The sequence below is a fragment of the Phoca vitulina genome, unplaced genomic scaffold (genome assembly GCF_004348235.1).
Source record: "Phoca vitulina isolate PV1807 unplaced genomic scaffold, GSC_HSeal_1.0 scaffold1, whole genome shotgun sequence".
Classification (NCBI taxonomy): Eukaryota; Metazoa; Chordata; class Mammalia; order Carnivora; family Phocidae; genus Phoca; species Phoca vitulina.
In genome coordinates, this window is record NW_022589704.1 from 23472098 (window position 1) to 23483499 (window position 11402).

The 11402-nt window shown below is 37.7% G+C and overlaps 1 protein-coding gene across 1 annotated transcript in view; it reads right to left on the bottom strand.

Annotated features, from left to right (window-relative positions):
* Positions 1 to 10619, bottom strand: part of SPAG16 (sperm associated antigen 16) — a 947698-nt gene extending 937079 nt beyond the window's left edge. The window contains exons 1-2 of the mRNA XM_032402814.1: positions 10444 to 10619; positions 432 to 478 (exon numbers count right to left, since the gene is read on the bottom strand). Coding sequence (XP_032258705.1) covers positions 432 to 478; positions 10444 to 10570 — 174 coding nt within the window. The 5' untranslated portion in view covers positions 10571 to 10619. The remainder of the gene's footprint in view (positions 1 to 431; positions 479 to 10443) is intronic.
* Between the last annotated feature and the right edge of the window lie 783 nt (positions 10620 to 11402).

The following is an 11402-nucleotide window of genomic DNA, read 5'->3' on the forward strand; positions in this document are numbered from 1 at the left end:
ATCTGAACAATGAATTAAAGGGAAGATTTAAGACAGGAACTACACTACACAGAATTATAGTTAAGCTGAAAGGAAGCATGGGATCTGAGTTGCAGCCAGTAGTGGGACTCTAGGAAACCCATCCAAGAGCAAAATGGATATTAGGGAATGCCTGCTGGACAGAGATGACAGTCTATAGTAAGGATCTACAAAGCAAGGGAGAAGGAGCTAACTTTGAAGCACAACTAACAGGAAAACCAAAAGAGCCAGATGCCTTAACCAATCCAAACTTTCAAATAGAACTTTCACATTTCACTCTTAAATAGCTGATATTAGGTAATTCAGTTGAAAAACTAGCATCTCTTAAGGAAAACAAAAAATAAAATAAAAGGAATGTTTCATAAGAATGACTAGTGCATTTACAGACTAAATACCTAAAATGAAAAAATTACCTCTTCATATTCATAATCATCTTCAGATGCTTCAGTTATGGTGACCTCTGAAATCTTGTCAAGTGTCAATCTCAAGATATATGGAAAAAATGATTTATTTAAAATTGATTTGATGTTTAAAATTCAGTATCAGATCCATTTATCTTACCAAGTTGGTAAATGTAATTTAAACTGTTTTTAAAATTTCTCTTCCCCATACAACCTACAAATATAGATACTTTAAAACAAAATATTTTTCATTATTATTTTAAATTATTGTTCTACATAACCCAAACCCATGAAAAACTACCTTCCCATATGTCTATTTACTATCTAATGATTTCCAATTCGATTCTAAGGCTTACAAAAATGTACATGGTATAATAAGATAACATAAATTAGAAAGAGATAAGAAAAATGATGGACAGGAAAACTATGGCAGTAAATTTTTTAAATCTATCTCAAACTAAGTTAATTTCCCAGAGCTCCTGAGTCATGCCCAGTGCACTCTGACTTCTTTATTTAAAGTACAATGAATTTTTCAAAAGCACACCAGTATTTAAATATAAGCAAAAAACATATTTCAATGTTTTCATAATAAAAGTTACTTTAATCACTACTTTTTTATTATATACTTCAATTTTAAAATTAAATTTTGTTCTCGGGAAAGGAAGCCTAATTTTTAAGCAAATGTAAACTATACAGTAATCATAATTCAGTAGTTCATAAATTACCAAGAAATAAGCATTAAAATACCAATGGAAATGACTCTAATAAAAAATTCTAACAGCACTGCTGTAAGACTTTCAAAAATTACAAGTTACTTTAATTACAAATGAAAACTTCAAGATAGCATTTAATTTTGAAAGAAATCACAACACACACCAATAACATTATTTTGTTGGCTGGTAGGTTTACATTTTTTTCCTAATGTACACACGTGACTATGCCAAGTTCAAAATGTATGAAATTAAATACTTTAACATACAGTAATGGTTATGAAAATCAAAGATGAGATCAGCCTAGTTTTCATCTTGCTGCTGGTTATAAGAAATCCTCTTCCAAGAGCTAACTAAAAGCTTATATAACAACTTATGCTATTTGTAGTATGAACTGATATTACTTACAAAGTATTTAATAAAAGCCAGGCACTGTCCTTAAGGGCTTTACATGATGAATCAACTCATTTCATCTTCATCCTACCTACAAGCTATTACCATCTCCATTTTGTAGATCAGGACTCACAGGCACAAGGTCACACAGCTAGGACGTAACACAGTTGGGAATCAACCCTAGAAGTTAGGTTTCACGACGCTATACCTAAACCTCTCGTTATTCCATGTTCGTTTTCTGTAACTATGTAAACACTTGAAGTATTTGCCAATTATCTTGCACACAGTTCTAAACCTCTAAAAGACAGGTTAGGCAGTCTTGTTACTCAGCTCCATCATAAGCTGTAAGTCTTCACTGTTTGCTTTATCCACTTGAGGAGACATTTAAGCCTAGTTCAGTTATGACCAATCCTTAGGAACCTGACACTGTCAAACAAGAGTATATCTCCCAAAAATATGGTGAAAACTAATTTAAGCTCAAAAAATAACTAGTTAATTTAACTAATTAAACAGCTAATTAAAATAACTAATTAAATGACTAATTAAAAACTACTGTGGTAGATTAAACTACTCCAGAAATAAAAAGTTGCATACCTGCAGCTGATCCTATAACTTTGAGCTTACCCATACTGGGTACCAGGACTGAGTAACTACCTATATTACTTACTTACTGCTATGGAACACTTTCCAATAGCATTGGCCTCACCTCACTCTCCTTCAATTCCTTGCCAGCAGTCTTCTTAAAGACCATGAGGCTTCCACTAATAGTCTGTTCAAGGTATTTTAGCTTTCACCAACATCTGTCCTTTATTCAGTTCCAGAACCACTCCAATACTTTAATGTATTTCTTATGTTAGAATCCCACTTTTCAGGTACCAAAATCTGTACTTTTTATTCCTGTCGCATAACCAACTCCCCAAAACTTAAGGCTTAACAATAAGCATCCATTATCTCATGGTATCCATGGTCAAGAATTCAGTAGCGACTTAGCTTGTGTATTTTGATCTGGGGTCTCTCTTGAGGCCTCAGTCAAGATGGCAGCCAAGGCTGCAGTCTTCTGAAGGCCCAACTGAGGGAACAGGATCCATTTCAAAGATGGCTCTAACATTGTTGGCTGAAGGTTTCAATTCCTTCCCATGTGGGTTTCTCTATAAGCCTCTTAAGTATTCTCAAGATATAGTGGCTAGCTACCCCCAGAATAAGAAATACAAGAAAACAAAGTGGAAGCCACAATATCTTTTATGACCAAGTCACACATCATCATTTATTCACTATCCTATTGGTTACGTAAGTCAACCCTCTTCAATACATCAGGGAACTATACAGGAGCATGAGGACCAGGATGTGGAGATCACCGGGCATCATTTTGAAAGCTGGCTATCATAATACCTTAAGGGGTTTCAGGAGTATTAGAAGAGTTAATGTAAGTAAATCATTTAGAATGGTGCCTGGCTTATAGTTAATGCTATGCAAGTATTTGTTATTATTTTCCTTTTCTAGAAAGAGATGAGTACCTATGGAGAAGTCTCATTAAGTCTCTCATGGCCCAGTTCCCCCATGCATTAAGATGAATGGATTAATAAAATACATTCTAAATCTTCCTCCTTTCTAAATATATATTTTTCTGATACATTTCACTTAATTAGATGAAATTTCCTGAGGTTTAGCTACAGGAAATCGGTCTCTTTTTTTACGGAAAGGAATGCCCTCTTCTGCATGACAGTTACTAAAACTTGATTTTGTAAGAAATCACTTGTCTTTAAGTCTCCAGAAAAGCAATGCCATCCTTCATCACTGCTCATACCATAATAAATTTTGCAAGAAGTAACTATACTAAAATCATTTGGATAGACTTTAAAATTGTAAATAAGCCAACTGATAAGATTAACGTGAGGAAGAAACATCAAAGCATAGGTTGTTAAACATGGCAATATATAGAAGAAAAAAGTGATTTGTCCTCAAAGCTTTGCAAATATCAAACTTGCCACACTGCTACCCAGAAAATACTTGAGGCAACAGCTTCAAACCCTAATAATATATTCTGTTTCCCCAAAATCAAAAAGAAGGAAAAAATATCATTTTATAAAGCTTAAAAAGTATTGTCATATGGATCACTATCATATTTATTCTCACAACAATCTGTGAGACTGAATAACACAGATACAGTCATTTCTAAATCTAAAAAAAAAAGAAAGAAAATGAAAGAGGGACATTAAGAAATTTACCAAAAATCATATACCTGTTAGTGACAAAGACAAGTTTCTGGAATAAAAAGATTAGGAATTTTCTACAATATCATATTTCTACAGTTTCTACACTGTTCTACAGTGACACAAAAAGAATGTGCAATTCTACCAAAATCCTAGGCAATGAACCCTCACTTATTTTCCAAACTCTCAAGTGTTATATTACCAACAGCTAAATCAAATCATTTCCATAGCTCAATTTGAAGACCCTAAAGGAGGGAGAGGTATAAAAGAGCTACAGGGCTACAGACCCAAAGATAAAATCAGCCAAGGGCAATAGATTAATGAGACAAAAGGTCAGGAAGAGGACAAACATCCAAAATAGGAACCACTATTTTCCTTGATTGGTATTTTCAGTATCCACAAAAATGATTTGTACAGAAAATCTTCCCAGGAGCAACTGAGTTGAAGTGTGATGCTGCAGTGTTACTGAAGAAATAAATGGACTGTGGCAAGTATGTTTGCATGCATCCGTCTATCTGGCTTAGCTGGCTAACAACACATGGACAAATGCACAGGTGAATCCCCAAACGACTGTACGGCAGTTTACAAATACACATATAGTACAAAATATAAAAATAAGTAAATATGAAAATTAAAAGAGAAAGAAAAAGAAGAGAAATACGACAAAGGTAAAGCTGCAGTACATGCCATAAAGTCTCATGAACTTTGTCAAACATAAGCCACAGGTTTGACCCAAAGCTTCCCAGCAGTCAGGGTAAAGAGGGGAATGTAATCAGACACCAATTCAGTCTCCATCCAATGAAAACAGATGAGTTTCTCAGCAGATGTACACCAATTTCTGGTTCTGAAGCCTGAGAGAACTTACACTCTTCAGTTCTCATAAAGAGAACACTGTGGAGTATACAGATATTGATTCCCTTGGCCCTTGGGACAGCCAGAAAGACTGAGTGAAGCAAGATCTGATGAACACCATGCGTAAAAAAGGTTGGAAAGCACTGCTCTAAAGCAGTGTTGCCAGCACAAGAATAAGCAATTGACCAAGAATTGCTTGAATGATAAAAACCCTTCACTCTCTTTTTTTTTTTTCACTTTTTTTATTATGTTATGTTAATGACCATACATTACATCATTAGTTTTTGATGTAGTGTTCCATGATTCATTGTTTGCACTCTCATTCTACTTTTACTGGACAACTTTCTCATGTGTAATCGAATCTCTTAGGTGATCCTATTCTCCAGGAAACGTCCATACAATTAAGCTGGTCCCAGTTCTCAGGCAAAGTGATTTTTTTCCATTGCAGAATAAGCCAGAATTCTGGCTTAAAATCAGTTTGCTAATGCCAACCTGATTCTGAGCCCTTATAAAACTCCCTTCTTATTATCTGCCTACTATTCCTTCAAAGAACATTGTTGAACTCCATTTCCAAAATTCATTTTTTCCATCCTTTCTATTCCCTTCAGATATAGTTATTGCCTTTCAGCCTGTTTGAGGTTAACTTGACATTTAAAATTGTGCCTGGTTTTCTAGTCTGCCCTTGCCCAGGGTACAGTCTGTGATTCCCCTTTCTGCCTGACCTGCAGCCACAGCCCATAGCAGCACCCGCTTCTAGGCCAGCTTCCTTATCCTTGAGTCAGAGCCTACACTCAGACCAAGGGTCTCACTCCACATCTCCACTTGCTCCGGAAGAAATTTAGTAGGATTGTGATTTTGCATACAATGAATCCGTTCCCTGGCACTTGGTCACCATGGGTGAACTAATTGGTAGTTTCTGCACTAGCAGAATCTGTACCATTTCCTGACCTTGTAGATCCTATCAGAAAATAGGCCAATATACATCCACACTGAAACTGCCAGGAAACCCTAAATCTATCACAGCACCACAGAAGACACAACTGCAAGAAGCCTCAGAGAAGCATTTCAGCTGGCATAACGGAGCCGAGCTTGAGGTCACAGTTGATACATCGGGGTCACAAACAAGATTCTGCAAATGGACCAGAGACAGGAAGCTATGAGCAATTTTCAGATGTGAGCACCATACAAAGTTCTTCACACACTGGTCTCTTCCACTGCTACACTGGAGGTAGTGATCACTGCCAGCAGCAGCATCTTTATAAAGAACTGGAGTGAAACATATAGCTAATTATATTTTACATGATTTCCCAAAGCTACTATAGACAGAAATCGCTCTCTAATCTTGCCATCACTTCAGAGCCGATACACACAGAGGCGATCTAAAATCTAGCCTGGATCCTCCATAATCAACATTTTACAATTACTAAATTGAAATAAAAGTACTGTAAATAGCAAACATCACAGTCAGGGTTCCCTTTCTTAGGAATGCCAGTTTCAATAATGGAAGTTAACTGAATAATATATACCAGAGATGGCAAATAACTGGCACACTTGCTTCCACTTCCCCCATCGTCTGTTTTCTGCAGTCTTTCCCACTAAGTCTTCAGGAGGTTTCAGAACTTTTATTAACACCACATACCAGAGAGTTACTATCAATTCAACAGACTCGGCAAGAGTGGAAATTTATTGACTACTCCTGCCCCAGACACCACTGCCATCTTCGGCCTCAGAAGCTGGAAAATAACCTTTTTTCAAAGGTTTTTTCAAGTTTTTTCAAGTTTCAAGTCTCATTGTTCTCATAGTGGGTGGTGGTTTGAGTTCTTCCAACTTCTAAGCCAGGAGATCCAAAGATATGAGCTCTACATATTATACCTCTTATCTGAAAATATAAAGGCTAGTAGTTAAGAAACTTGCCTATAGTCTTGTTATTTCAACTATATTCCTTAGACCAGCAGCACCTGCAGCACCTGCAGCACCTGGGAGCTTGTTAGCAATGCAGAGTCTCAGCCCTGACTGGGACTTACTGAATTAGAGTCTTCTTTTAAACATCCATATTCTTTGATTCATATGCACATTAAAGTTTGCCTAGACTAGAGGACACACAACAAAATACAATTTTTTCTTTCATGCAGGTAAAATTCAGCACTCCGGGTTTAGTAACATGTTTTTTGGTCTAGATTCTACATTCAGACTGTCTATCCTTTTATTTGAATATATGTAGGCTGCAACTAAGCACCAGGGGCAAATTCATTTTTCCAATGATAATAAGAAATAGATGACCTGAGTACATAATGATTATTAAGGCTTTTAAAAATATCTTCTCACGTGATACTATAAACATTCCAGAGAAGTAATATAACATGGGGGGAAAAAATCACTAAATGTTAAAAATAATAAATAGAATTTTAAATGACAAAAATTCAATTTTTTAAAGATTTTATTTATTTATTTGACAGAGAGAGAGATCACAAGCAGGCAGAGAGGCAGGCAGAGAGAGAGGGGGAAGCAGGCTCCCCACTGAGTGGAGAGCCCGACGAGGGGCTCGATCCCAGGACCCCAAGATCATGACCCAAGCCAAAGGCAGACGCTCAACTGACTGAGCCACCCAGGTGCCCGACAAAAATTCAATTTTAATTAAACAAAGTGATTAGTGAACACTACTATTGCAATGAAAGATTATCTAGGATGTCATTTTAAGAAAACAAGCATGCATCTTATTACATGGGCTATCTAAGTATGATCACCATATTTCAAGGGACTAGTGGAATCTTTAATTTTGCATTTTCATAAACAATTGACTTTGGGACTGCATCCAGAGTTGATTAGCTTCAAAGGACTGGCTTAAACTCACTCAACCCTCAGGAATTGCTGTTGGGGCCAAAGGAGGCCTTTTCATTGGCCAGCAAACTTATGTCCATGATCTAATTAGCCAAATTCTTAATGTTGGAATGCCTTGAAAGATAAAATAATCAAAATCTAGTTAGGTGAACAGAGAATCAGTGTAAAAGGAGGTATATAATAAAAACAATACTTTGGGGGGGTCCACTTTCCTAGAGTCCATGTAGTCTATTATTCTTCCTTGAACAAGTCTTTCGACAAATAGCAACCAAATCAATTAAGAATTAGCTTTCTTAGTACAGTTCATTCCAGCCTGCATCTCCCAGTTAGACTGAGCATTCCCAAATGTCCACAGCCACACATTAACTGTAGTTCCTACTGCAACTGAAAACCCTACCCAAGTAGTACTGATTTCTAATACAGAAATCATTCACAAAAGACAACGAACCTTTACAAACACTTGACCCTTTACAAACACATAGTTAAAACCTAGTCTTATATTTTACAATGTTGCAAATATCTTTCTAATGAAGAGTTCTCCAGAGAACTCATATACTCTGTAAATATATTTCTTAAAGGCTCTGGAGATAGCTAAGAAAGGAACTACCTGCATGTGTGTTTGTATCTTGCCTCCTGGAAGTTTAAAACATAAAAGCAAAGGTATCCTGAACTGCTTCAGAAGAGAAACAGATAACTCCTACCTTTACAGATAGTAGGTTACAAAGAAGGGATGTTGCAGGGTTAAGAATTCTTTTTCCTGAACACATTTTCTAAATTCATAATGGGCCTTTACTAATGAAGCCATCCCCCTCATGGTGGATCCTGGCTGTTTCTGGTTTGGGTCCTATTAGTCTGTACATGTTCTTTATGTTCAAATGTTTAACAGCAAAGAAAAGGGTGACTTCCTGCAGAATTAAGAGTCAACCTCTTTCAAAGACTTAATATTGATATCTTGCTGTCTAGTGTTCTACAGAGCATCTGTTCAGTCATAAATAAGGGAAGCCCAAGACCAAACGCAGTAGATTAGAAGTGATTAAGTATATGTGCAAAGTAGAGAACATCAGATTTCTGATTCATTTGTGCATATTATAACTTTTATTTATCCACTGCGATAGCTCAATTAAATTACCTGAGAGCTAAAGACTTTAAACTCAAGAAAGTCTCACTTCAGCAACTATCATAATTGCCTTAAGAAACAATGTCAAATAACATTATACAGTCAACTCTTAATTATGCATGTTAAGAGAGCCCAGGGATACAGGGATAATTGGTATTCTAAAGTAATCCTCAAACTTCATTTTAACTAAGAGTTAAAGCCTCTCTCATGACTAAACCTCTTACCTAAATACTGAATGCAGGAAAATTGGCAAAATATGTAGTTTTGCTATCCCTTGACTACCCTTTGGTTGAAACTCAAAATATTAGCCAACTAAAGAAAGATGGAAGAAAGGCAAAGGGGTCAGATAATTCAGAAATTGGATAATAAAATCCTAAGAAGTTAGAGTTGCTTATATTTACAAATGTGATTATTTTGAAAATTCTTTGTAAGACAGGTTTTGTGCAAACTGCTATGTATCAGCAGTTGTGACTCAGCAATCTCCCTGAAAATTAAGTAAACCTAAAAGCTGTGCTATATTGAAGTCCCACAACTTGCAAAAAAGTTAACTCAGTGTGTTTGTCTCATATTAACAATTAATCTATATGTTACAGGAATCATCTTAATGTAGACAAAAATAAGATGCGTGGTTACTATTCACTACCAGGGACACTAGATAACTTTATACTTGATGTAAGTAAGTTCTGAAAGAACTGTTGACTCATATCTGATTTTAAAAAGGAATATTACTGGAAAAGGCAGCTATTTAGAGCTATGAAGAGTATAAAGCCTCATCTAAGACACTAAGGCAGCCACAGAGTTCATTTAAATTGATTTTGAACTACTCAAACTTATATTCCTATAAAAATGTTTGCATTGAATAAAATACTACATATTTTCTTTGATCTTTCCAACTAAGTTCTTCAAAGCTCCCTGAAGCACTGATATGTACAGAGCCTGAGTCAGGACAGGTGAAAGCTTGCCAAAGCCCACAAAATGAATCACTGTTAGATCTCTGAAGTCTTGACTTAAAACTGGGGGATTCATAGTTGGACAAAAAATAAGGTAGATTTTAGAGTTTCCTTGATATCTTTAAGAATAAAACATATAATCGTCTCTCTCCTACCAGCCTGAAAAAAGTAGGTATCTTTTTCTCATGAACTCTCCGATCTCTCCAGTACAATTAAGTGTAAATGCCTAGAGGGGGTGAGCTCAAAAGCCCTACCAAGAAATAGTGAATCTAATTATTCACATATTGCTATTCCATTTTTCTCATATTTCCATGGATAATTGTTCATCACTGTCTGATTTCTTCCTAACATCTCTGAGCCTTTCAGCTCACCAGGTCATCATTTAGTGGCTTTAAAATAAAAATGTAATACTTGTTAATTATTAAATAGCCAAAAATGAAACTACCTAGAAAGTTGATGCTTACAAAACAAATCATTCAAGCACTGGACAACTGAAGCATCTACAGAATCACAGGCTGAATACTCTGAGGTTCAGCTCGTTAAAGCCCAAAGGCAGAGAGGTCTTTCCCTGTCTCCTAACTTTCCTGAATTGATTCCCACGGTATTCTGAAGGCTGGGAGCTTATAAGCGAAAGGAGGGTTGAATCAATTTGTTGTACCACCTTAACATAAAACTTCCACCCAAAGTTTGCAGAGTGGTTACTAAGTACGAGATTCCCAAAGGTTCTTCCAACAGGAACACAGCAGCCTAACACTCCTAAAAGGCAAAGTCTTTTCAGCGGGTAGCTATCAGGGGAACACGGCGACGGAGACGCCACCTTGAGGTCCAACAGGCGTCTTGCCGGCTGGGAGGCCACAAACCGCGTAGGGCGCCCCAGATGGGAAGCCCGCGCCCTCGCCCCCAAACCCGTTACCAAGGGGAGCGCCTGGAGGCCGCGGCTACACATAAGGATACGCTCCAGGTAGTAAGCGCCCTCGGCGGCCACCGCCTCTGCGGTGTCCCCAGCAGCCGTCAAGTCCATTCCCAAGGCTTCTTCCAGCACCCGCAGAGCGGAGGCGGAGATCCCTTGCTTAGCCGCCATCGGAGGCGCTCCCGGGCCCCGCCCCCGGACAGCCTAAACCCTCCCTGAGAGCAAACGCGAAGACGCTTGCCAGCAACTGCACGCAGCTCTCGCGAGAGTCTGACTCTCCCTCACTGCTCCCACCAGGCAAGCTCCGCGCTCCGAAGGGCTGCCCCCGCCCTAGAAGCGTTGGTGCCCTCTGACCTTCACAAGTTACCACGGCAACGTCGTTGCCTAGTTATCCTGGGACGCAGTTCCTGGAGTGGATGAGGAGAAGCAAGAAACAGTTGGCTTGGATTACCTATACATATTCTTGCCGAACCAGATTGGGTTTTTTTTTTCTTTTTTTGTCCGTTTCGACCCTAGCATTTCTTTCTCACTTCATTTTCTTCCCTAAGTTGTCTTTCTCCTGGTTCTTACATGCCCATCATCAGCCCCTTAATTTTAGATGTGTGGAGATCCCCAGTTGACCCCAGGGAAGACTCCTGGAAAAGAGAAAGAACCTCAGAGCCAGGAGGAAAAAAAAAAAAAAAGTTATAGAAATCATTATTGAGAGACTGACTCAGGGGAACTAACCTCAGTCGCGTAGCAATAAAGACCTAGGGTAGTCACCTTAGTCGATTTCCTTCTTGGGCTCCTTTAAAATATTTATCTGGACATCTGTTTTGACTTCGATTTCATACACTGGGGCTTGGAAGAGTATTTGTAGTGTTGACTTGTGAAGAGAAAGACACTTCATAAGAACTATGAGCTACAAATGGTCCTAACACAATGTGTTATAAATGATATTTGCCCAATCATGTGCACTCCTTTTGCAACGACAGACTCTTCCTCAGTTTTGTATTGTGTATAT